Raw genomic sequence first — 27,644 nt, forward strand, 5'->3', positions numbered from 1 at the left:
TGCCACACAAACCACGACACGACAACTGTACCAGACCGTACAGTACGACTATCCTGATTACCAACGATACGCATGAACCAGCCTAGAGAGGGAAGTTGACTTACCCCTTATCGAGATCCCTGTAGATCAAGAAGGACCTTATGTACATAGTGAATTGTTAGGCCAAGACAGAAAATTTTTACTCGATACAGGGGCAAGTCGAACGACCATAAAACGTAGTGAAGTTCCAGGGGCACCCCTCTCAGGCTCTCAGAATATTTCCCTTGGTTTTTCAGGAAAACCTATTGTTAATGAAGTGTCACAACCTCTTCCACTTACGATAGGACCTTTGACCCGAACTACAGATTTATTGCTTACTAAATCATGTCCAGAAAATCTGTTAGGAATAAAAACGCTGAAGGCTCTAGGAGCTATAATATGTTGTTCTCCGGAAGGAGTAAGATTGTTTTTACGTGATTTTAAAGGTCATTATGTGTCTAGAGACATGGATCCCCGATTGCAGACTTTACCTACACATTTATGGGCACAAGGCCCTACTGATGTTGGTTGCATGAATATTACACCATATCGAGTCACATTAAAGGCAGGAGTGGTACTACCACGAATGCGACAATACAAGCTACCCCCAGATGCTGTAGTGGCTTTGCTGCAAATCATTGACGAGCTCATTGCCCAAGGAGTGGTTGTGGAAACAGACTCCAATGTATGTAATTCACCAATAATTCCGATTCTTAAACGAACAGATCCGAAGGCCCCACCAGTATATCGATTGGTTATTGATCTGCGCGAATTAAACAAGTGCATTGTGCCGCAATTCCCTGTGGTCCCCGATATCTCATCATTACTGACAGCTATTGATTCCGAAGCAACATTCTTTACTGTAATTGATCTCAAAAACGCCTTTTTCAGCGTCCCAATAGATCCGGAAAGCCAATATTTGTTCGGATTTAGTTTAAATGGACGTAGCTTTAAATTCTCACGCGCACCTCAAGGATTTACAGAAAGCCCCAGCATCTATAGCCAAGCACTGAAACGAGAACTCGACAGTATCCACATGCCAGTTAACACTGCCTTGCTTCAATATGTCGATGATCTGTTGATCACCGCTAGAAGCGAACCCGAATGCGAGAAAGCATCACTGACAGTTTTACAATTTCTAGCTGAAAAGGGACACAAGGTGTCCCCTTCTAAGCTGCAATTCTGTGTCCAGCGAGTTATTTATCTTGGACACTCGCTGTCCAAGGAGGGAAGGCAGCTTACACCCGACCGCATTCAGTTAATAGCTAACATGCCAATACCCAAGACGCAAAAGGAGGTGCGGGCTTTCATAGGCCTCACGTCATATTGTAGACAGTGGATCCCTCAGTATGCATTTCTAGCAAAACCACTCATTCAGTTGACAACACAGGAGGCAGCCACATCGACTGACCTCCCTTGGACTCAAGAACATACACATGCCTTTAAAAGCTTAAAGAAAGCTTTATGTCAAGCACCTGTTTTAGCAACGCCATGTTACAGAAAACATTTTACACTCTTTATTACAGAACGAGAAGGTACTGCCTTGTCAGTACTCACACAGGAACAAGCAGGAGCACACAAACCATGTGCTTATTTTTCTAGTACATTAGATCCAGTAGCTCAGGCTCTTCCTGCGTGCCTGAAATCAGTGGCAGCGACAGCTTTAGCAATCAGACAAAGCGATGCCATAGTGTTAGGACATCCATTGACAGTTCAAGTACCACATGCGGTAGAGGTTCTTGTAAATAGAACGCAAACACAACATTTGACTATTGCGCGACTTACAGGGTACGAACTTACATTGTTCCAGCCACATATAGAAATCAGACGCTGTAACACATTGAATCCTGCCACACTTTTCCCAGTAATCGGAACAGACCCACTAGCCCATGACTGTATTGATGTTATTACAATCACGACGAAACCCAGACAAGATTTAACCGATGTCCCGTTGTCAGATCCAGACCTGACATTGTATGTAGATGGTTCATGTATGAGAACAAATACAGGAGAGTTAGTGGCTGCTTACGCAGTCACAACAGATACTGAGGTCATTGAAACAAATCATATAAATACTTTGTCCGCTCAAGCAGCAGAGCTCGTCGCTCTGACACAAGCCTGTATTCAAGCCACAAATAAAAAAGTCAACATATACACTGATTCACGTTATGCATTCGGAGTCGTACATGACTTCGGCGTGCTGTGGCGAGAGAGAGGTTATTTAACTTCTCACGGTGCCCACATTCAGCACGGACCCCTCATTCATGCCTTGTTAGATGCAATACATCTACCGATTGCAATATCGATTATGAAATGCAAAGCACATACGAAAGTTACTGATATCATTTCTCAAGGCAATGATCTAGCCGACAGAACAGCTAAACAGACTGCTCAAACACAAACATCCGACATGACAAAGACAATAGTCCCGACACATTGTATGACAGTTAAAGATCCTACTCTTGACGTAATTGATATACAGACACATGCTACACCAGAAGAAATAAAGAAATGGACGGAATTAGGAGGGATCCAAACGGATCAAGGATGGTTGATGAAGGAAAAGTCTGTGTGGTTCCTTCCTGATTCAATGGTCCAAGTCATTATTAACACTATCCATAGTCCAGCGCATCTAGGAGAGAAAGCTATGCTAGACAGCATTCAACATATTTGGTTCAACAAGCATTTACGAGCTGCAGCCAAACAAAAGGTTCGTACCTGCATGATCTGTTGCCAGTTCAACCCAGGAAAAAGCGTTCCCGTAGAACAGGGTGGATTTCATCCTCCTGATCACCCTTTTGAAGTCCTCCAGATGGATTATATCCAGATGGAACGATGTCGAGGATTCAAATATGTTCTCGTAGTTGTTTGTGCTCTTTCCCGTTGGACGGAGGCATACCCGGTTTCAGATTACACTGCCCCGACTACTGCCAAACAGTTGGTTCGAGAATTCTTCCCACGATACGGTTTACCACGTGTTGTTCACTCAGATAACGGCCAGCTGTTCTCATCCGAATTAATGAAACATGTTTCACTTTTGTTAGGCTATCAGTGGAAATTCCACTGTGTCCGACACCCTGAGGCAGCAGGTCTCGTAGAAAGACATAATCAGACTCTGAAAATAAGATTATCCAAAATATGCAGAGAAAAAGGTGTCGACTGGGTAGTAGCATTACCAGTTGCACTCTTTTACACAAGAATGGTAGCACACTCTCGAACAGGGCTATCCCCGTATGAAGTGATCTTCGGCAGACCACCAAATATGTGGGGGACGCCTATGCCACGAAAAATAACTGATATTGACTGTAATATGCTGACAGATTACTTAGCTTCCTTGATGTCTGCACTACAATCTTGTCGTTCACAGGTAGCTGCAACCTTTCCCGACAACACTGAGGTGAAACCCCTTGACGTAGTTCCGGGGGACCTCGTTCTTGTGAGGAATTTCGACCGAAAGACTCAGCTGGAGCCCAGGTGGAGATCACCCAAATTGGTCCTGCTCACCACAAGGACAGCCGTGAAGATCGAAGGCAGAAAAGGATGGATTCATTCAAGTCATATCAAGAAATTTCATGGACTTCCTTCGGATGTGAATAGCCCACCTCGTGTGTCTTCACCCATTGACTCAAAACTACCTTTGGCTGAGGCCAACAGTCAGGAACTTTATAAATTAAAGCTCAGGCCCAATGAGTCGAGCAATTTGATTGTTTAAGTCCTCTCCAAGGTGAAGCGGTTGAATTGTCTCTGACATGTATCCCTTGGACCTGAATAGAGAAAACACCCGAAAAATGTTGAAACGACAGGCGTACTGTAAATCACTGCGTAGCCATTGCATAATGACGTTATTAATTTTGTTTTTCTTGAGTCTTTTAATAATTACTGCAAGTATATTGTTGCACATATATTATCCTATTTCTAGACATGTTTACAATGTTACTGCTGAACATTCTTTTAGTGAATTACCTCCGCTTGAATTGTCATACAGATTTGCGCTGCGCAATAACACTTTTATTAGTATGTTACATCATTCCCATCAGGTTAGCAATGCTACAAATTGTTGGATATGTGGCCGACTCCCTCCCCATCAGAACTATAAAGGAATTCTACCTCTTTTTCCATACCCGTTCACACACAACGGCTCCTGTGGAGCATGGTTTAGCCTAATTAATTCTCTAGATTCGAATTCTGCAGTTTATCAAGATAACTGGGTATGGGGAAATTTGAACTTAATTTTACTTAAGGTCTGCTACCCCAACAAGGAGGGACTTCCCAAGAGAACAGGAACTGATCTAGAAAACGAAGTGTATGGATTAGGTAATTTCACGCTTAATCTTATGATCCTAAATGTCGAATCCGAAGCTACTCCAATTTTGCCCGCTATGTCAATATTTCCAGTAAAAGGTGAATTATGTATAAGAAAGAATGGTTCCATTCATATGGGCCATAGTAGATGCACCACTGTAGTAGAATTTAGTGATCAAGGCAAGTCTACATTTAGAGCTTCTCGCCATTCTTATTTCATATGTGGTCAGACGGCATATGTACGTTTGCCTCTAGATTGGGATGGTACCTGCTACATTGGATTCCTTTTGCCACCTGTTTTTCTAGCTCCTCCTGATTATCACAGAAATATTCATTTAGTATACAATAGAGAAAGGAGAGATCTCCCAATAGTCGATTACACTGAAAAAGCATGGGAAAAATACACAGATTTCAATAAAGGTCTCTTTCCCTATATAGGTACTGTTACTAATAGTAAGCTGATACGTAGATTAACTAGAACCCTTGAAGCAGTAGTGAATGAAACTATTTCCGCTTTAGGCAATTTAACAGAAGAGCAGTCTGCTATGCGGATTGTTGTGCTTCAAAATCGTCTTGTCCTTGACGTCATCCTGGCTGATAGGGGCGGAGCTTGTAGGGTCATCGGATCAAGCTGTTGCATTTTCATACCAGAAAATTCGCCATCGGTATATAAGGCCATAACTCGCCTTCATAAGATTGTAAGCCAGATACACCAGAACCCAGGCACCTGGACTTGGTCCGGTTGGTTTTGGAGTATATTATCTACCTTTGGATGGAAGGTCCTATCTTTCCTAGGTATTGGCCTTCTCATACTATTCAGTTGCTGTCTATGTCTACAATGTGGACCAGCGATCTGTGGTCTGTGTGCCACATCGTGTATTCCACCACCAAGAATTCATTCGTCACGGAAGAAGAAAGAAGAACAAATGATGTTATATGAACAGATCAATGGATTGATGAAGATTGATATCTCTTGACGGGCAAGTAGGGGACAAGGAGGGAATGTGGAAATATGGATTTTTCTGGTCAGTTATGTCCCCTATCTTGGACCCCAACGGTTCTATGTGCATGTTACAAGTACATGTATGTTCCCTCCAGTTCCAGTTATGAAGACGCAAATACATGTGCGTCCACCGTTAACATGTCCTCTGTTGATCCGCCATGAATGGGCCGGATATTCCATTCCTAAGTACGAAAGGCCACCGCCTTTATATGGTTCACTTATGCCATTTTACAGTCCAGGCAAGTAGGCCCTGATTCTGTCATCAAGCTTTTCTTGCTTTCTGCCTCTGAAAGCTCCAGTCTGAGCCTGCAACCGTGACCATGAACTTTGCCTCATTCTCTGCGCGGCTCACGAAGCCTGACATCAGCTTGCTGCCTGCCAAGAACTGTATTTCACCTTCGAAATTATCTGCTCCGTTCCCTGCCCGATGCATTCCTGTCTAGTAGTTTAAGTAAACATTCTTCCAGCTACCGAGCAAAGGCCCGGCTTCTCTGTCTTTATGCAAGTAAGTCATAGCCCTGTTACTATGGAAAATTCCTGCCCTCGCATCTAGTGTAGACACTTAGACGCTTGTGCACGCACACACAGTCAGTATAGAATAGATTTTGTCTAAGAGACCTCTCTTTTGGATAACATAGTTCTTTAAACATAGGATGTTAGATATGATTTGGGATTAGGTTGACTTGACCCTCCAGACTTCTTGTCTCCACATGTAGAGCTAAATGTCAAGTCCCCCTCACCCCCTAGTTGCACGTCAATCACACGTCATGCTGCTGCGCACGCATCTATGCCAAGTATAATCTTATAGATCCACCTATATATGACATTATAACCAATTATGTTCCTTTTTACTCCTCATTACACCCATTTTCGGTTACGCATGTGAATCGTCACCTTCCTTATCAATTGTTACGCCTCCCGCATCTATTTCATTGTAATGTATGTTCTATAAAAGTCATTTCTTGTCAATAATGTATGTACTTCACTTCCTGAACCTTCGTGGTGACGGAACTTGGAGCAACCGATTATAATCGACCTCTGGAATAAAGCCCATTCCGAACCTCTAATACCACGGATTCTGCCTCTTATTTACTGAGCTATTTTATTATGTTTCTGTATCAAATTAAGTCCCGGTAATTAAATTATTTACCACAACTCGACAACGGACGTGTTTTCTTCACCGGCTGCACCACGGGACAGGGGCACGTCTTCCTCGGCTTCTGGGGACACTGGGCTGCAGCATCCCACCCTCGTCGCCAGCTGTGATGTCTTGGAGCATTAACGACAGACACCAGTTATCAGGGTGACACTAACTTTATTGCTCTGCTTCCATCACCTTCCCCGTCCCTACTCTATCTGCCCTCATCCTGTCGCCGCTCCTCCTCTTCCTCTGCCCTCCTAGCTCCGCCCACACCAACGACTATACCGCTCACCCTCTACAGTAACTTGTTCATTTCTGCCTCTATTGTGGTGGTGACGCTCCGAGCAAACCAGTAAGCCTGACCATCAATAAGTACATCCTATTATATTGTGGTTTTAGCGTTCAGGGCTTGCTAAACTGTTTGAGTAGTTCCATCTTCCAACTTGTGAATGTTCGTAAATTGAGTCACAGTATTGAGTAGCACACGTGTATTAAAGTACTTTTAATTATTATAGGTGAAAACACTGGCTGGAGAATAGTTTAGTGAGTGTTTATTTCATGCCTAGAATGTGGTGGTTGCCCTCACCAGATCCCCTGAGTAGACCTTGGACTACTTTGCCTCGCTACATTGACAGAGTCAAGTGCCACAAAAGGTACTTGGTTCCCAGGAGACGGGAGAATGCAGACATAATACTTGTGAAGGACCCTCTTCTTTTTCATTTAATAACCCGATTGTTTACAAACATGAACCATCTTGTGTTCTTTTTTCTTTTACTGTCCCTGCATGATAAATAATACTAAATTCTCTCTGAACTCTCCTTATTTGCTGCAGTCATATGTAGAGGGGGTATGTTACCTAGTGACCATAGGTGCCGACTTTAGAATTAGGGAACCAAGTTCAAGTCCAGCCTCTGTTCAACATCCTGTACTTCTGGGCAAATGGCTTTCCTTTCTCTTGCCTAAATATGTATAATGTAAACTGGTGGTCATGTAAAACTCTGTAATGCCCTCGGACCAAGTTCACACTATATTTAACAGTAAAAAATAAATAAAACCAATAAAAATGTAGGATGTTTTATAAGGTCATAGATTTAGTGCTGAATTGTATATTTACCATCCGCTTCCATCTGCTTTAATTGCTAGAAGAGAGCTGAGTCAACAAAAAGACCGGACCCAGGAGCTGCTTTCTCAGCTGGAATCTGCTACTGAAAAGGTAGTTGAGGTAAGTTAATGAGTGTTCCTTTAAAGTAAACGTGGCATGTATGGTGCTGAATTTTGCCTGATTCTAGTCGTCTTGACTGTTATGCTGATCTTACCTCTAAGAATTTTAGACTATTGCCGCAACTAATGTGGCTGTGAAATCACAGTGACATATCGATGCTGAAAGTACTTGGTTACCGCTAGATATGGCATAGCCATTTCACTCGTAAAGCAAACCCTGTCAAAGTGAAAGGATTCATTTTCTGTTTGAGCTGTAGATTGTGTGGTGATTCGGTAGATATGTTTGTCGTGATTTTCTTACATCCCTTTAGGGTATGCCTTGTTTGGATTACATAATAAATCAGCAAAACATGGGAGCTGGCATTAGATGTATGAAGCCTTGAAAGTTATAAATTCATTTCTAAATGCAAAAATCGACAAAGGGAATGTATGAATGCATGCAAACACATAGTTTGTGTTTTGCTAGCTGAGCGAGATGTGGCGTGGATTTTAGACCATATTTTATTCCAGACATGGATAGAAAAATCTTTCCCATTGTACCTCAATTGTAGTCTTTGGTCTATCGCAAGCGTCTTGTATACGTTCTTATATATAGGAAGCACGTACTTTAGTGGAAAAGATAAAAGCAGAAGACAAAATTTGACTGTAGGGATGTAACAATGAGGGTGAAGCAGAGGTATTGCCCTTAGGTATTCATATCAGGTCGCCTAATGAGAGGTATTCCAAATTCATGTTGTAGTTCATGAAAGCCAAGAGGGGCTCCATCAGAAGAAAAGCTGACTTTCTGGGTTTTTTAGCACATGATGGCCAAAGCAAATAATATGGAAACAATAAATAGAACCATAATTATAAAGTAAACACAAAACCATGAGGCCTACAACTGAAGCAGTTCCAGGAATGGCAATGGCCACAACAGCAGAGTGTGTAATCGGTGAAATTTCCAAGGGGCTGGGGGGGGTTTCCCAGGCAGAAACCAGGGTGGGGGGGGGGGTGCGTGATGGGGGCTAAACTCTACCTGCAGTGAGGTCACAGCTCATCTGTGCAATCAGCTTCGCTTGCTGGGGGAGAAAAAAATCCCATCCATGTCATCCATTGGGGGCAATCCTGCACTATTTTTCTCTAGGCCTGGGGATGATCTGCGCTCTGAGACCACAGTGAACCTCTCTCTGAAGGGCCATCTCCACACACTCAGCCGACTTTAATAATTCAGAGCAACAAACTGGGCCCCGGATGTCCTTCCAGGAGAGACATTTCCAGGGCCAGATCAAGGAAACGGGGCATAATTGCTCTTGCTTTGGACCTTGGGAAAAGTACTAATAGACAGTAGGAAGGTGTGAGGGGGACATGGTGCTCTTTAGCAAGACAAATGTATCTGGCAGCCATTTCCCAGTATCGTTAGAGAATGGGACAGGCCCAAACCATATGATAGAAGTTGTGCCCAACAGGTTACATTGTGGACACAACGCCTGGGCCACCAGGAACATGACGTTGCTGTGTTTTGGTGTGAGATGAATGAGTTACTTACCTTCGGCAACGATGTATCTGTTAGAGACATATATAGTTATAGATTCCTTAACTTTAGAATTGCCCCCAGGCGTCAGACTGGATCCGGAGATTTTTTCTTTAGCAGTACCACTGCACGTTGGTAGGTGGCGTCGGTTGACTCCGTCGTTGGTGTCGTGGTCGCCGGAATGACATCACGGTGTCTACTTAGATGCCGCCCCTGCGTGCTGACGTCAGTTCTGACATGACTTTCCAGAAGTACAGAGCCATGCAAGACCATGACCACTGGTGCACATAACTAAAGCCCTGTCCCTAGAAGTCAGTTCGCAGAACGGGGAGGATGGGTGGGGCAGTAAGGAATCTATAAATACATATGTCTCTTACAGATACATTGTTACTGAAGGTAAGTAGCTTGTTCATCTGAAAGAGATTGTAGTTATAGATTCCTTACCTTTAGAATAGATACCCCAGCAATGCCAACCCCGGAGGAATGTCTGCGAACTAAGTTCACACTAGAAAGTCCTGGAGAACAGAACTGCCAAAGTAGCCATATCTCCGGACTTGGCTGTCCAGTCAATAATGTTTGGTGAGTTTGTGAAGAGATGTCCATGTGGCCGCCTAACAGATGTCAAGGAGTGGGACTCCACAACCCAAGGCAATAGTAGCTGCCATCGCCTTGATGGAGTGGGCACGCAGTCCCACTGGGGCTTCCTTCTTTGCCAGGGAGTAGCAGATTTTAAAGCATAGGACAACCCATCGATAGATGGTGCTTTGCACAGCCCGACCTTTCTTGGTACCCACAGATCCAACAAAGAGTTGATTGTCTATCTGGAAATCTTTTGTGCAGTCAAGATAATAAAGACAGCACACATTTTGGGTCCAGATGGTGGATTTTCTCCTCCTTCTTGGAAGGGTGCGGAGGTGGAAAGAAGGTGGGCAAAGTGATGGTCTGTCCTATATGGAAAGAGGTAACCACTTTTGGAAGAAAAGAGGGCCATGCATGTGCGAAAGACTACTTTGTCCAGATGTACAGCAAGAAAAGGAGGTTTGGAAGACAAAGACTAAAGCTCACTCACTCTGCGAGCAGACTTTTTTTTTTAACACACTTTATTGGTGACCGCTGTATACCATGTACTTTCAAAATACAAACATTCAAATACAGTCTTTTGGTTTTCTCCCATCGTATACATCCCCATGCATTTGTATCAATCTAGTTTTTCCTATCTTGCATTAGAGGGGAGCTCTGGGAGCAGACTTGATAGCAACAAAGAAGGCTGTCTTCAGTGTGAAGAGCTTGCGGGGACAGATGTGAAGAGGCTCAAAAAGAGCACACATATGATGGGTTAAGACCAGATTCAAGTCCCACTGGGGCATTATGAAAATAGGAGGAAAGAGGTGAATAGTGCCCTTTAGAAATCTATTTACAATGGGGGACTTGAAAAGAGAAGATTGATCAGGAAAGCAAAGAAAGGCAGATATGGCCGAAAGGTAGCCTTTAAGAGTGCCCAGGGCAGAGCCCTGCTGGGCCAAAGAAAGTATATACAAGAGAACCTCTGAAAGAGGGACAGAAAGGGGATCCACATCCTTTGCTGTGCACCATGCCACAAACTTGTTCCATCTGCAGGCGTATACCGCCTTAGAGGAGGAACGCCTGGCTGCCAAGATAACATTACAGACTTCAGGAGGAAGGTCAAAAGCTGTCAACTGTCGCCACTCAATCTCCACGCAAGGAGGTGGAGGCTGGACAGGTTTGGGTGGAGGACCCTCCCACGCTGCTGCGACAGAAGATCCTCCCGAAGAGGCAGTCTGATCGGAGGATTGATGGCCATGCTCAAGATCCCTAGGTACCAGACTCTTCGTGCCCAGTCCGGAGCCACAAGAATGACTTGGGCCCGGTCACGCTTGATGTTCTTCAGCACTCTGGTTAGAAGTGGTAGAGGCGGAAAGGCGTACAGGAGGCCGCAGTTCCACTCGTGACAAAAAGCATCGCCGAACGAGTGTCGCCTTGGAAATTCCAACGCGCAGAATTGCTGACATTGCACGTTCTCTTTGTTGGCGAACAGATCTAACCAAGGCTCTTCCCACTGTTGAAGGAGACCTTGCACCACCTCCGAGTGAAGATGCCATTCGTGATCTACCAGGCACCGGTGGCTGAGTTTGTCCACCCTGGCGTTTAGAGAACCTGCCAGGTGTTGAACAACCAGGGACATGACCTGATGTTCCACACATGTCCAGAGACGAAGAACCTCTTGACATAGGGTCCACGACCCCACCCGCCCTGTTTGTTGCAGTACCACATGGCGGTGGTGTTGTCTGTGAATACCTGCACCACCTTCCCTTTGAGAGAGGGAAGGAAGGCCTTCAGTGCCAGGCGAATCACCCAGAGCTCCAGCAGGTTGATATGGAGCCCAGACTCCGCCGGAGACCAGACGCCTCTGATTTCCACCTCTCCCAAATGGCCGCCCCATCCCAGGAGTGACGCATCTGTCACCACTGTGAAGTCTGGTTGGGGAAGCGAGAGGAATCTGCCTCTGACTCATTTTTGGTTCGTTAGCCACCACTGCACTTGTTACGCAGTCCCCACTGAGATCTGGACGAAGTCGGAAAGATTCCCCTGATGCTGCGCCCACCGGAACTTCCGGTCCGACTGCAGAGCTCGCATATGCCATCTGGCATGATCCACTAGCAGGATGCAGGAAGCCATGAGGCCCGGCATCCTCAGGGTCATTCTCACCGAAATCCGGAATAGAGGCTGAAACATCGGTTTCATAGCTCGAATATCCCGGACTCGCTGCTCTGGAGGATAAGCCAGAAACTGCGCTGTATCCAGATCTGCCCCGATGAAAAGGAGCTGCTGAGAGGGAGTTAGGTGTGACTTCGCCACGTTGATAGTGAACCCCAGCGAGTGCAGGAGGTCTGCTGTAGTCTGGAGGTGCGAGACGACAGCCTGGGTCGATCCCGCCTTCAACAGGCAGTCGTCAAGATAGGGGCAGACTGAAATCCCTGATATGCGCAGATGAGCTGGGACCACTTTCGTGAGCACCCAAGGGGCGCTGGTAAAGCCAAAGGGGAGCACAGTGAACTGAAAATGCTTGTGGCCTACAGTGAACCATAGGTAACGCCTGTGGGCTGGCAAGATGGGAATATGGAAGTATGCGTCTTGCAAGTCTAACGCTACCATGCAGTCTCCGGTGTTCGAGGGCAGACAGGACCTTAGCAAACGTGAGGATCTTGAACTTCTCCTTCCGGAGGATGCGGTTGAGGGCCCTGAGGTCTAACATAAGACGCAGGCCTTTGTTCTTCTTGGGGACCAGAAAGTAGTGGGAATAGCAACCACAACCTATTCTGGCACAGGGACCCTTTCAATAGCTCCCTTGGCCAAGAGAGCTGCAACTTCCTGGTGGAGAAGGGCCAAATGATCCTCAGAGATGTGATGGAAAGATGGTGGCATGGAGGGAGGGGTAGTCTCGAAGGGGAGTAGGTAGCCCCTTTGGACTATCTGCAAAATCCACCTGTCCAATGTGATGGTTTACCAGTGAGGGAGGTGAACGCGAATCCTGCCGCCCACTGGTCTTTGGTGGCCCTGAAAGGTCGGACTAGGAGGGCTTGGAGGCTGCTGCAGAGGGGTTATGGGTGAACTGGTCCGCCTGCTGGCCCCCAGAACCGCGTTGCTAGGTCCCACGTTCACGGCCATGCAGAAGCTGGGTAGCTTGTATGGACCGGTGGCTGGACTGCATCGAACGTGGTAGGGCATCCCTTCCATAGCCACGAAAGGGGTGAAAAGCAGACTGTGTGGGGTGAGAGGTGGCCACGAGGCCCAAGCATCTGGCCGTAACCCTAGAATCCTTGAGGGGCTCGAGCGCCGAGTGTGCCTTGTCACCGAAATGGCGACGGCCATCAAAGGGCAAATCCAATAAGGTGGATTGGACATCCCCAGAAAAAAACAGACATCCTCAACCAGGCGTAGCACCTCAAGGCTACTGACGTGGAAATCGTTCTGCCCAGAGAGTCGGCAGTATACTGCCCACATCTGATGGTGAACTTAGCTGCATCTCTACCATCTGCCAATGCACAGGTGAGAACGGCCCAGGCCTCATCCGGGCACTGTGGCAACACTTGCGTAACCATATCCTTCACCGTTTAGGTTTAACGGCCCAAGAGGTATGTGGTGTTCACCTACAATAGCGCTAAGCTGGCGGAAGAAAACATCTTCTTCCCAAGGTGGTCAAGCTTCTTGGATTCCCTATCTGGGGGAGCAGTAGGGAATGCGCCCTTAGAGGACGAGGCTTGGACCACCAAGCTCTCAGGGGTCTTGGTTTGGGAGAGGAAAAGTGGATCACCCTGGGCCGGACGGTGGCATCTGGCAATCATCCTATCCACAGGAGCCCCTGTGCTGGGCTTGGAACAAGTGCCCAGAAGGACGTCTGTGAGGGCTTTGTTAAAAGGCAGAAGGTGCTCCAAAGAGGCCGCTGCCAGTTGAAGCACCTCCGTCAGGAGGTTAGTCCTGACTGCCACTGTAGGAAGCTCAAGGCCCAAGGCCTCAGCCGCCTTACTCAACACCAATGCGTAGGAAGCTCCCTCCTCCGTAGCCACGGTAGGGGGGAGAGCATGCAAAGGTCTGGGGAGGTATCCAAACCACTGGCATCACCCAGTTCCTCTCGCCAGTCTGGCTCTTCAAGCTGGTCAGCCAAAGGGTCCACAGACCCCTCCCAGTCCTCCTCACCCTCCTCTGGTTGCCACTCAGGGCAGAAAGGAACACCAGGAATGAACAGGCGCCGGTACCGACGTCGATCGATGACGGTCTGGCATCGTGTCCAAGTTAGGGGTGAGGCTGGTGTCGACGCCGGTCGGGGGCACAACCGACGTCAGGGGCGTGTCACTGGAAGGTACCATGAGGTCAACCAGCACCGATCCGGGCTGAGTCCGCAGGGCCCGAATGCACGCCGGCTGAGTTGGGCTGCCAAAGATGCTGTGAAGCGCTTTGTAGAAAGCTCAAAGCTGGGTAGGGTACGCTCCAGTTCCGGGAAAAGTAGGGAAGCGCGGACCCATCCCAGAAGCATGCTCCGAGGACAGAGCAGGAGAGCGACAACGTTCAGGGTTCCACGTCGCGTCAGCTGACGGACAGGGTGAAGGCGAAGAGCGACTGTGCCTCTTCGCCTTCTTTTTGTGCTTCGAGTTACCCGAGGACGAAGACTTGGAAGACAAATGGTATGGTGGCTCCGCATCCGGTCCCGAGACCTTCCTCTCGACCGGGACCTCGAGCAACGCGGAGCTTACTGTCGGGCCTCCAAATGCTTTCGGGACCGCTCCCGCAAAGACTTCGGGTCCACTGCCCGACAGTCGTAGCACGACTTCGGGTCGTGGTTGTGCTCCAGGCACCAAAGGCACACAAGGTGCGGACTGTGACAGACATCAGCTTGTGACAGGAGTCACAAGGCTTGAATCCAGTTCGGCGAAGGGTCATCCCTCGTGCACCAGGAGTCAAAGACACAAAAAAGGCATCGACAAAAAGTTGAAAAGGGTTAGTCAAATTTTGGCTAAGGGGCAAACTCTCGCCGGATCTGCGCTAGGCTGCCACAGAAAAAATTAACGTCAGAACTGACGGCAGCGCACAGGGGCGGCATCTAAGTAGACACCGCAACGTAATTCCAGGGACCACGATGCCAACAACAGACGTGCAGGGTTACTGAAGTAAAAAAAATCTCCGGATCCAGTCTGACGCTTGGTGGTAATTCTAAAGTTAAGGAATCTATAACCAAAGTCTCTTTCAGATACACTATGTGCAAAAAATTAATACTGGATAAGCTTAAATCCGACATTCCTGGAGATGCGTGGAGTGTAGTCTAGAATAGCATCCCAATCCTTGTCCATGATTAGCAGATCCAAATTCGTGTCCCAGCAGTCCCGCCAGTCCCCTAAGAACCCCCTAGCTTGCCCCAGGAGTGCATTATAGTGTAAAAATATGGCTTTGGTCCTTCCGGTCGTAGAACATTTAGTCTTCAGGGTCTCCTATGAGGGCGGTTACTCAATCCCTGTGTGCTAGTATACTGCCCCTCACAGCTCTATACAGAAGGAAGTGATGAGGAAGTATCTCAGAGTTGTCAACCAAATCTTGGAAGCGTTGTAGTACACCATTGTCATGAAGGTCCCCTAGGGTATACCAATGCCAGCTCTCTCCCAGTCCCACATAACCCTCAAGCATTGGCCCGGGTGTAAAATTAGCAGGGCCAATGATGAGAGGGCTTTAGCATACGGGTGTTGGAAGTGCTTTCTCTGAATTACCCTTGCCTAGGCCTATTGCCTAGGCATATTGAAGGGTAGCGACCAGAATATTGGGGAACTCTGACCTACTGTTATAATACCTTTATGTATCCAGACTTTCCAAAAGAGTATTCTGTTGTTTATTGTAATATGTTTATTATACCAGATAGAGATAAACAAAAAATTAGAATAGGAGCTTGTGAGTATGGGCTTATCTAGAGAGACAGTGTGAGTGAGGAGAACGACTAAGGGGGTTGTGAAATGTAAACCATGTCTCTAACTGAAAAAGGTGTGGTTAGGGAGTATTCCAATGTATGCCAAATTGGAGGAATAGATTGATATTCATCCGAGCATCTATCCTCCAATCAGGCTGCCCCTTCGGGAGGATTTTCTGTTGCAGCAGCAGCGGAGGGTTCTTCACCTGAACCTGTCGCCTTCTTGTGTGGAGATTGAGCAGCAGCAGTTGATAGCTTTCAACCTTCCCCCCGAAGTCTGCAATGTTATTTTGGCAGCCAGGCTACCATCTTTCTGCTTCTGTTTCTGATATTTTGCTTTTTTTTGTCCTTTGCCCAGTAGGGCTCTGCTCTGGGCAACTTGAAAGGGTATCTTTTGGCTTTGTCTGCCTTCCTGAGGCTGTCAGACCAACCCTCCCTAATTAAATCACCTATTGTACATAGATTACTGAAAGGCCCTGTACATTTGTTCCCTCCTGCCCCTTTCACTATACCTCAGTGGGACCTTAATTTGGTTCTCACTTTGTTAATGTGCACTCCGTTCAAGCCTCTGCACAATTGCCCCCTCGGCTGCTCACCATGAAAACAGCATTCTTAGTGGTAATTACATCTGCCAGGAGGGTGACGGAGCTGCAGGCTCTATCGTTCAAACCTCCCTATTCCCTGACAAATTGGTGCTTCGCACCAGGGCCTCTTCCCTTCCAAATGTGGTGACTCAATTTCATATGGGGCAATCTGTCACCTACCCACTTCCTCCGCATCCCTCCAAAGAAGAGGAAAGACTCCATCGCCTGTACCCAAAAAGAGCGCTGTTGTTCTACCTTGAACTCAAAAATGAGTTCTGGGTGGACGACCAACTCTTCTTGTCCTTGGGGTACGGTGGAGCAAAGAAAGGTTGTGAGGGAAGAAGAGGACCATCTCCTTGTGGGTCATCTCCTGCATCAAAATTTGCTATGCTCTGGCCAAGAAGCAGCGTCCTAAAGGCTTAAGGGCACATGCCACCAGAGCTAAGGCTGCTACCATGGCTTTACTATGTGGAGTTCCAGTCCTGGATATCTGCCAGGCAGCAGTGTGGGCATCCCTGCACAAGTTCACCAAACATTACTGCCTGGATCGCCAAGTCCGCAGGGATGGCTATTTTCGATGCTCAGTTCTGCAGGACTTCCTAGTGTAATTTTTTCCACAGTTCCTCCTCTGGGGACGGCATTGCTTGGGTATCTATTCAAATTTAAGAAACCTGTGGGTAGATGTCCCTGTCAGATGGAAAAGTTACAAACCTTCAGTAATGCCTTATCTGGTAGAGACATTTTCTAGCCCCCAGATTCCTTACTGACCCACCCATCCCTTCCCATGCTGCAGACAAGTTTCTAGGGTCAGGGCTGTTCACTTTCAAGACCCTAGTTTCTTAGAAACACACCAATGTCAGTAATCTTCATGGCTCTGCATTTCTGGCGTGGAAAGTTGGGAAAAGTAATTGACGTCAGCGCACCAATGTGGCAACTATATAGTTGACACGGCGTTACTTCCAGCGTGGATGACGCTAACGACGTCACGCAGAGTCAGCCGACACCACCTACTGGTGCGCAGGGATATTGATCGAAGAAAAATCTTCTGGATCCAGTCTAATGCCTGGAAAATTCAAAGGTAAGGAATCTTTGGCTAAATCATGTCTCTACCAGATAAGACATTACCAAAGGTAAGTAACTTGTCCATTAAGTCCCAGGTATTCTATAGTGGATTTTGGACGCCTACTTCTACGACTACCCATGTCTCTTGACTACTCACCAACTAATTCCACAGTCAATGTTTATTGTATTTCTGTAGCTATTTTATAGACATACTGAATGGTAATCTGAGTTAGAGGGAGCAAACAATTGTGTCCGAGAGAAGAGTGTATAATGGTGGAGGGAGGTTTGTTCCTGATGCATGGATATGGCTATACATGCACTCAATTAAAAAATGTAGATGTCTCCCTTCAGGTATAATTGTAATTGTGGTTATATAATGCTTAGTATACGAGGCATTAAAGTGTATTATGCCTTGTTCTGGAAGATTTTGTTCTCTAAATCAGATGTCTGGAAATTATTTGCACATTACTGAGCATTGCTGTCTGGCGAAATCTGTTGCTGATATTCATTGAATAAGGTATAATTTCATTGTGGAGGGCAACTACTTATGTTTACTCTTGAAGTACGGATTTCTTAAAAAAAGTATTTTTAAATGTCCTTTCATTTTTTATCAGTATGAAAAGTTGATGACAGAATATCAAGAGAAAACCAGTAGGCTTCAAAGGCGACTAATTCAGGCTGAACAGCATGCTGCATCAGCATCACAACAGGTACACTTTCCCCCAAAACTTGTAATCCCCATTAATTACCTACCCACTGGAATTGCCATGATCCATGGTAACAGTAATTCGGGGAAAATAGTGGGCATTTTAATGGGTCGAAACGCTTTTTCTCATTCTGTGTTTAATAAAACAAATTCAAATCCTTTTTAGGTCGAGCCGAGCAGCAGCGGGCAAGCGCTGCTCGCTCTATGAGGCATGCTGTATTAGAGTATTCCCTGGAAGCCCCGCCCACTCTCCACCCATATTTGTCATCGGCTTGTGTCATTGTCCTTCGTAAATGCTGGCTTCTGATTCGTAAATAGGCTTGTTAGTCCCTCCTTGGTACCGCGCCTTGTCTGCATTTGTTACCTCCCATAACAACTGTACCTTTTACTTGGCTTGTTACATGGTCTGCATTTTAAGTCGGTATCGACACTGATGGGGACAATGGCAGCTGCTTTTTGTATTTACAGCGCGCCCACACAGATCAATGGCAGCCGCTTTTCTTATAGAGCGCTATGCCATTCTAACTTGCATGCTGAGTGCGGCGTCCGCTTTAGAGACACCGAGCTCCGTTTCAAATTTAAAAAAAAAACTTTGATGTTGAGCATGGTGCCCGCTTCAGGGACACCGTGCTCGGGTTCATTTTTCGTTTTTTTAACGTTAATAGTGAGCGCGGCGCCCGCTTCAGGTACACCATGCTCAGTTTCTTTTTCTTTTTTTAACTTTAATAATAAGCATGGCGCCCGCTTCACGGACACTGTGCTCTGCAATACAATAGGTAACGCTTTGGCAAAAGTTTGAACTATTGGTATTGTAAATGACAATGCCTTTTAATATTATAAGAGGCATTGCCATTTACAATGACAATAGCTCAAAAACTTGCAATGCGAGACCTGTTGCATTGTAAATGCTTTTTAAAAGGGGCGTGATTAATGCTGAAAAATCCTATAACTTTTAGTACTTACTGAGGCTCCAATTGTTCATCCTTGGTCTCTCACTGAAATATCTGTGGAGCGTTTAGGATTGCAGGTTTTCCACCTGTGGCAAGAGCCGTTAAACTGACATGTCGCCCCCCCCTCGCATCTGTAGCCAGAACCATCTTTGCCAGGATGCAAGAGACAGAGGAATTCACTGGTGCAGTTTTGACAGAACTAATTGGCACATTTTTCTCCTTATGTCCTATGTTAGTGGATACAGTTGAAATTCTTTTTATTAAACATTTTATTGTCAACCACTCCCGCTATCATCAGCACGTAGTTCAGAACAATCAATACAAAGTTTGAATTTGCTCACTCCTGTTCCCATATCGACCAATGTAAGGTTCCAAGTGCATGCCTGGAAGTGGATCAGTGGGAATCTTAAGTTAGATCCTTCAATAATTGGACAAGTTCCTGCAGATCTTAAAATGTTTCTGATAAAATCCCCTTGCTCTGTAAACTAGAATTTCCAGACTCATGCAGTGGTTCAAACCCCCAACCCCACTGCTCTAGATATGGACGGTTAAGATTTTTCTTGTTTTTAGCAATATCCTGCTTAACTAGCAATATCTTGCTTAGCAACTAGCAATCCGATCCACGGGACTGACACTTTTAGTGATTTGAGTCAGTTTTAATTGTTATGTGAAGTCGTGCCAGCTTTGGATCATCTGGCAATTTCCAATCCAATACAACTGTCAAGTGTGGTAAAACCCCTCCCAGTAGGGTTTTATATTACTGCAAGGCCCAATTGTCTTAACAAAATCACCTGTATGGGTCCTACATCTGAGGCATAAAGCAGTGGCTATTTGCCGATACCCCGAAAGCTTAGAGTGGGTGAGGTAAGTGGGGAATAAATGCATTTGTTGAATCAGATGAAATTGAGGGATGATGGCAGATTCACTTGGGGCCATTCTTTTCTCCCACCACTCATCAGCCAGTTCACCAACACCCCCATCCCAAATACTTCTAGGTCTGTCAAAGCAGACTGGGGTTTTATTGTCAGAGAACAGTATATTTGGAATACTTTGCGTTCTTTCAATCCCCCTTTAGCAGTTTGGGTTTTAGCGGACTGTGGTCTGGAAGTTCACTTAGTGTTGTAATATATGAGGTCAAATAGAAGCCTCAGTTGGAGATTCTGGAAGAATTGACTTTTATGTAATTACTGTTTCTACTCTATATCTTCTAATGAGCACAGAACTACTCTAATGATTAATTCCCTCTGATGACATATTTCAATATTGTCCCACCCACCAAAGTCCAGCAACTTGTACACCTGACCCAGCTAATCGTCGCACCACAACAGGGTCTTTTTTTGATTTAATGGAGGTTTTGGATGCCGCCAGGTCATAATCTGAGTTGACAGTGGACCTTGTGGGAGTATTGGTGAAGACATCACAAATAACGCTGTTGTCTATTAGGGAGAGAAAAAGAAAAAAAGGGAACAACCTGGGGAATTAAAGGAATACACCCAACTCCTTCACCTCCCAACAGAAGTACTGGCCTTTCATGGCTCCACAGAGCTGACCTCACAATATTGATGGTTTCTTCGGCCCAGTTAATGGACACAAAGGGTGCAAACTTAACTTGTTTGCCTTTGTGTCTGCTAAAGAACTCCAACTCAAAATCAGTTCTCAAACTCCTATGTACGGCAGATCCTGGGAAGGGGACAAATTGGACATTGTGAGATTGAAGAGAAATACAAACGAAACCAGGGCCTTGTAAATCATTGCCTCCTTCCTTTGTTCCCGGGATTTAACATGTACTATCCAGTTGTCCTGGTATAGGTGCACCTACATCCTCAGATTGTGGAGCGTGCATGCAACTGGTGCCTGCACTTAACTAAATCTCTGGGAAGATTTCAGTTCAGAAGGAGACCCTGAAAATGGAATGCACAATGGCTAAGCACTGGAATCGCTGGTATTCCAGATCAACGGACAACAAAGAATTTCACCCTGGGTCAGATGTGTGATCCATTAGTGTCTCCTTGAACTGGAGAAACTCTCAATGAAGCACTTTGCTCCTTCAAGGAGATGATGAGAGCCATTGCCTTGTTCTGCCCTGGGTTGTATAATAAAGGCTTCTTACACAAATAATTGTAGAAGCCAGATGTATTTGAGTATGCTATAATGGACGTTACAATGCTTGCATCTTTTCCAATCTGTGCTTTAACTAATCTGATAGAGACGTCTAACCGCAAATTCCTTATCTTAGAATCCTCCCCAGGCGCCTGGCTGGATTCGGAAATGTTTACAGTATTTCCTTTGTGCATCGGTAGAGGACAGCGAGTGACTCTGCATCAACGTCGTGTCTCAATTGTGACATCAACGGAGTCCATATAAGCCGTCCCCCGCTGTGCTGACTTCAGTATCTTCTTTTCCGTGCTAACTTGTGGATCCACTCTGCAGTTCCTCCAGCCGTTTTCGACTTACTTGACGTTTAGTCATTGACTGAGCATTGTGCCTTCTTCTTCTACTCTTCTTTAATATCCCCGGGGTTCAAGCCTTATGAGTCCTGTGGACGTCAAATATCTGCAACAACTCCTCACTTGGCTTGCATGTGATGTCTGGGTGGGCAACACAACTCTTATGAGTGTGACTCTTGTCAACAGATCCGACCGAAAGGGCGTGTAACGCCCTGAACGTCTCAGGATCGTTTAACAGACACGATAATGAGAACGCAACCACTTGTGAAGGTTTAGTTATTTTAATGAAGGCAAAAATAATACAAGGAATAAACAAAGGTTATAGTCACTGGAATCCTCCAGGCTAAGTACGTTACCAGCCCACAGCACGGATGGTCCTAACCGTCCTCTGCATATACGCCGATCCCGGCGTATGCCAACAGAGGGCAGAAATGAAATGGCCGACAATGCCAATCGGTAGGCTGTGAGGGGCACGAAGAGTGTTGGGGAGAATCGAGGAGTCAGGGAAACACCCAGCCGGGGTCTCTACCTGAAGGGAGCAGCCGCTCAACCTCTTCCTCAGACTGCACCGGGACGCGGAGTCACCTCCTGGTGATGCGTCACCGATACCCCAATCACAAGCAAAGGAGACTGAACCGAGAGCAGCCGCTCGATCGATCCTGTGGACTTCCGAGTCTGTAACGCGGCAAACACCTCCTGGTGTGCGTTACAGCTGGCAGTCCCTGTATCTCTGGTCGGGCTGGGAGTTACGACTCCAACCAGCAAAAGCGCCACTGCGCTTTGACTCAGCCGAGTCAAAAAGCGAAGCTCAATGGTTATCCGGTAGAGCTTCCGGGTCCTTCACAGGTGACGATGGGGCAAGACACGGCCCAGGGAGTAACGACTCGACCTACCTCCGTTCTTGCCTTACTGGAGCATCACTCCGGAACACTGCTCTTCACTAAGCAGGTACGTCGGTGTAAACACAATATCCGACAGCGTTGTACCTCCCAGTTCCTCCCTTTATAGGGCGTGTTTTCCTTGAGTTATGTAACAGCTCTCCTGTTTACATAAGGGCGTGTTTTCCTTGAGTTATGTAACAGCTCTCCTGTTTACATAACCTCTCAACCGCTAAGCATCCTGGGAGATGTAGTCCGTTTTCGCTGGTTACCGTTTTCCTCCCCTCGCATGACAGGAATTCTTGACAGGGCGCAAGGAACGTCGCATGAAGTGGATCTCAGTCTTCAAAGTCTTGTCATCGACTTCGGTCCCCTACTCATTTAAGGTATCGACCGTGCATCCATGGTAGGAGCCGTTTCTGCGGGCCTCATTCACCTTTGACTTCCGGAGGTAAGTGTAGGAAGGTGGATATCTGACTATGGTTACCCCCAACTTTTTGCCTAGTGTCTAGCTGGTTTTTCGACTTAGTTGGCCTGAGATCCTGCCATTCAGGGTCTCAGGCTGTCTGCTCTCTCTTTAAAATAGACTCCATGTACCCTAGGTACATACACAATTGGTAAGGATCACCTTATTGGACCCTGTACAGTGTACCCTAGGTACCCAGGGCATAGGTGTACCCTAGGCCTCCCAGGGGCTGCAGCATGTATTATGCCACCCCTGGTCTGGTTTCCAATCAGACACAACTGGCTGATCACTCAGCTGGGGCAAGGTCGTGTAATCACCCCTTGCTTAGATATAGTATACCTATATCTACCCTTAATATAGACACATGTGCACACATCAGCCACTCCTATGGCAGGCCTTAACAATCCTGGAGGCAGAGTGCTTGGTAACATGTGAGATGGTACTCTAGCATGAGCTGAGCCTGTCTGCAGCTTTCGGAACCATGTCCTTGTAGCTGTTCTATGATAAAGCCTACCATATACTCAAAGTGCCTTATAATCTTAAACGGTTATGGTAACTATGATTTGGCTTTATCAAAACATGTCGTGTAAGGTGTCTAACACTTTGGAATAATACCCCATACCATTTCTGGTGATGAGGATATTATTCCTCCCTTCTAGAGGGAGAGACATGTTAAAATCCTACTTTGCTGTTTAACTCTAACCAAAGCCTCAGCATCACAAAATGTATGCTGCTGCCACAGACACGAGTCTGACCTCCTGCTGCTGGGAGTGATCCCGGCAAGGGAGGCTTGGACAATAGGTTTCCTGCTTGGGGAGGTGCTAGCACCTCCCCAGACAGACTTTAGTGTATTGGGGCAGGGAGGGCTGAAAGGAATGAGACATGCCTGGGGCACACAAGGTGTCCCATGCATAGTCCAGTTCAAACCGGTGCTGGGGCACTCCAGCCCCAGTCCTGGCGCGAAACTGGACAAAGGGAAGGGGGTGTAACCACCACCCCCCTCCCAGGTCCCACCCATAAGGCGTGACCTAGCAGGCAACCCAGCCCCCCAGATTAGTATAAGAGTGGTAGCTGGGCCCCAGGAGATTAGATTATCCTGAACCTGCAACTTGAACAGAAACTCTGGACCTTTGACATTCGACGAAAGAAGAAGACTGAAGAATCACCCTTGTGGCCAAGGAGTGGCTACCCTGTGCAAACAGGCACCATCAAGAGACTTACCCTTTGCTGAAGTTCTACGAGGGACTGATTGCAGAGCCTGACCAGAGCCTTGACTTCCAGACTTCTCCGACCCTGATCCACATCCACAGCCGAGCTGAGATCCGTGGAGGCGACGAGAGACGTGGGACCGGCTACCTGGGAAAAGTGGCGAGTATCTTCCAGCGCAGCTTCTGAGGTACCCTCGAAGTTGTGCACCGGGGATTGAGAAGCCCCAACCCCAAGCACCATCTGCACCGAAGATCAGCTCCCCACGAGTCCTGCGTGGGGCCCTTCTGCATTTTTCTGCTTGCCGCGTCTGTCCGGTTGCTTGCCCGTTGGCTAGCGGCCTTTGCGACGACACACCTTTAAATCTTCACTGCTGGTTTGGCTCCTCCAGACTGGCTTCCGCTCCTCTGCAAAAGAGAAGCACCCCAGACCTTCCTGGTCTGCACCAGAAGCAAGTCCTCCATTCTTCGTGGGTTCCGCTTGCCAAGGCTTGGTGAGTCCTAGTTCGACTTCGACGCCGCCGACAGCAAGAGCCTTCGTGGGACAGCTCGCCTCCTGGTCCTGGTCGTCCTCGACGTCTCCTGGTACCCGTGGCTGCTGCGACAAGCTTCACCCTTCACCTGCAATCTTCACGACATCGCCTGGTTCCTTCCTGGTTCCACGTGGTCACTGGCTAGTGACCTTGACTCTGTCCCTTCTGCTTGCAGGTACCCTTCCTTCTTGATCCCGGCCTTGGGATCCACCGGACACTCTGCACTGACTGCCTGTCAGCAACTTTCCTTCAGGCATCCATAGAAGTCCACAACGAAACCCGACGCAAGTTCACACCTATGCACCCGCAGCCCGTGGGCTAGGTAACTTGGGTACTCCGGTGCTCACAAGGGTAGTGACTATCCTAGGGTCTAGTTTCCGAGTCTCGACTTTCTAGCTACTCCAGAAGTGTCCTAAAACTGCTTATTTCAGAACTGTACTATTCCTATCGATTATACGCATTACGCGTGAGTGTTTCCACTCTGCACCTGAATCCCGTGGGCCTCCCACTTCCTAACTGTTGGTAGTGTAGTGTAGCCCCAGCGATTCCCTAGGCCTAGGCATATTCTATTTCTGTGACAGTGGTCCTTATACCACTTCTTTAGTATATGGTTTGCGTGGCCCCTAGGGCCTAACTGTATTACTTACCTGTGTGACTTAATGTATGCTTGAATAAGACTGTGTTGTACTTACCTCGAATCTCATAAAGAGTGCTGAGGGTTTGACTAGAATAAATACACTTTATTTTATATATATATATCTGTTGTGGTGTCCTTTCATTTGGTATTCAAGGGATTATATATGGTATCACAGCTGGCTTCACTTCACATGCCATTCAGAGTTTAGCCTAAGACTGCTCTTGTCCATGCTACCACTAGGATAGCTGGTCTATACGGTTGACTTTACAACCAATCACCATAAGGGTTGTTTGGACTGATATAGGGTGTACACTAGAACTAGTGACATCATACATCAGGCCAACTTCTCACATTGGTGAGCAGCGGTTGGGATCTGAGCTTGCTGTTGTAATACCATTGTAATCTTGAGATACTAAATTGAAAGATCACATAAGATATTGTTTAGGTACATATAACATAGATTATAAATACTTAAGTCCTACTGGACTTAGTTGTTGTAGGTTGAAGGGCCTAGCACACCCTGACTACAACTACTAGAGAGGTTTAGTAGATACAACTAGTGTAGGTAGGTGCACACACCACACCCTCACTAGAATCATGTCCCTGAATGGAGATCACACTGATACTCCCTCAGGAGAGGAGAATCCTAGACAGATTCCCTCTAGATATGATGCATTCACTTTCCAGGAGATGAGACAACTGTGTACCTCCAGGAGATTAAAACAGGGTTCCAACCCTACCCTTAGACAGCTAGTGGAGCTTCTGGAGGCCTATGATGCTGAAAGAGCTGCCAAGTATGGTGCCATAGCTGTAGATAAGGGCCTCCCCTCCACAGAAGAGACCCCTGACTTAACTGATACAGATGAGTTAGAAGAGACCTCAGAGGAAGAGGGAGGTAGCAAGACCCCAGTCAGAAGACTTAGTCAGGCTAACTTAAGCTTGCATGGGAGCTTCCCTTACAGGCCCCCAAGTAATCTTAAAAAGAGAGATAGAAGGGGTAGATCTCCCTCAGGGGACTCTCTCCACTCCTATCACTCAAGGAGCTCCAATGCTTCATCCCACAGGGGGATGACTTCCCCCCAGAGGAGAGAGCATCAGGCCAGAATGAGGGAAGCCAATCTGAGGATTGAAAGGGAAGAACTTGCCCTTGCCAAAGAAAAGCTTGCTCTGGCCAGAGAGCAAAAATGTGTGGGTCAGAACCCACTGGTGGCAGCAACATTCCTAGAGATAGGGATAGGTCTTATGACCATAGAAACCTAAGCAAGATAGTCCCCCAATATCAGAATGGGGATGACATCCGCAAGTGGATGACTGCTTTGGAGAGGGCCTGAAAAGTACAGCAGGTACCCCAGAGTCAGTGGGCAGCTATCTTGTGGCTCTCCTTTTCTGACAAAGGTAGAGACAAGCGCCTCACAGTCAGTGATGAGGATGCTAACAATTACAAAGTCCTGAAGAGTGCTCTGATAGATGGGTTTGGCTTAACCACTGAGCAATATAGGTTGTTGTTCAGAGACACCCAGAAGACACAGACACAGGACTGGTCTGATTTTGTGGATTGTGCCACTAAGGCTTTGGAAGGTTGGTTAACTGGCAGCAAGGTGCAGGACTATACAGGATTGTACAACTTGATTATGAGGGAGCAGATCCTTAATAATTGTCAAAACCAGCTTCTCCATCACCACCTGGTAGACTCAGATTTGACCTCTCCCCAAGAATTGGGAAAGAGGGCAGATAAATGGGTCAGGACCAGGATTAGGCCTAAAAATCAGGGTGGTGACCAAAAGAAAGATACCACCAAGCCTCAAGAGAAGGGTGGGGATAAAACAAAAGAGAAATCTTCCTCAGGGCCCCAAAACTCCACACAGGGTGGTGGGCCCCAAGCTCCCCCCTCTACCACAGTTAAAAAGCCTTACTGCCATGAGTGTAAAACTCCTGGGCATTGGAAAACTGACAGCAGTTGCCCAAAGGCTAAAAACAAAACTGTTCCTCCAACTACTCCGGTCACACCACCTATTGCTGTCAGCAGTAATCCCCCAGGTGGTGGAAGTGCCCCCAAAAATTTGGTTGGGTTTTCTTGGGGAACACAGGGGGACTCTGGCTTAGCCAATTCCCCTACAGCAGCTACTCTTGTCTGTGATGGTGGCATGGGGTTTGCCAACTTCACTACCTGTCCCAACACTTTGGGTAGGTACAGACAGGAGCCCTACATCAATGGTAGAAAAGCTGAGGCCTACAGAGACACTGGAGCTAACATCACTATGGTGGCCCATAGGCTAGTTCCCTCTGAGCAGCTTTTGCCTGGTTTCTCATACCAGGTAACTAACATTGATGGCAAACAGAACAGTCATCCCATGGCAGAGGTATGTCTCAGCTGGGGAGGTGTCACTGGCCCTAAAAGGGTGGCAGTGTCTCCAACCTTGCCTGTGGACTGCTTACTGGGGAATGACTTAGAACTCTCAGCTTGGGCTGGAGTTGAACAAGACACCCATTCTAAAATGGTAGGCCTTTCACA

At 46.8% G+C, this 27,644-nt stretch overlaps 1 protein-coding gene across 2 annotated transcripts in view; it reads left to right on the forward strand.

Moving 5' to 3' along the window:
- The window catches only part of SCLT1 (sodium channel and clathrin linker 1), a 589,184-nt gene that overhangs the window by 493,731 nt on the left and 67,809 nt on the right, over positions 1–27,644 (forward strand). Inside the window, exons 18-19 of one of the 2 annotated variants that reach the window (XM_085641492.1) lie at positions 7,611–7,686; positions 17,925–18,020. In XM_085641492.1, coding sequence (XP_085497618.1) covers positions 7,611–7,686; positions 17,925–18,020 — 172 coding nt within the window. Of the gene's footprint in view, positions 1–7,607; positions 7,687–17,924; positions 18,021–27,644 lie in introns of both variants that reach the window. The other variant, XM_085641491.1, reaches the window with a different exon arrangement.

The sequence above is a fragment of the Triturus cristatus genome, chromosome 2_2, assembly GCF_964204655.1.
Source record: "Triturus cristatus chromosome 2_2, aTriCri1.1, whole genome shotgun sequence".
Lineage (NCBI taxonomy): Eukaryota > Metazoa > Chordata > Amphibia > Caudata > Salamandridae > Triturus > Triturus cristatus.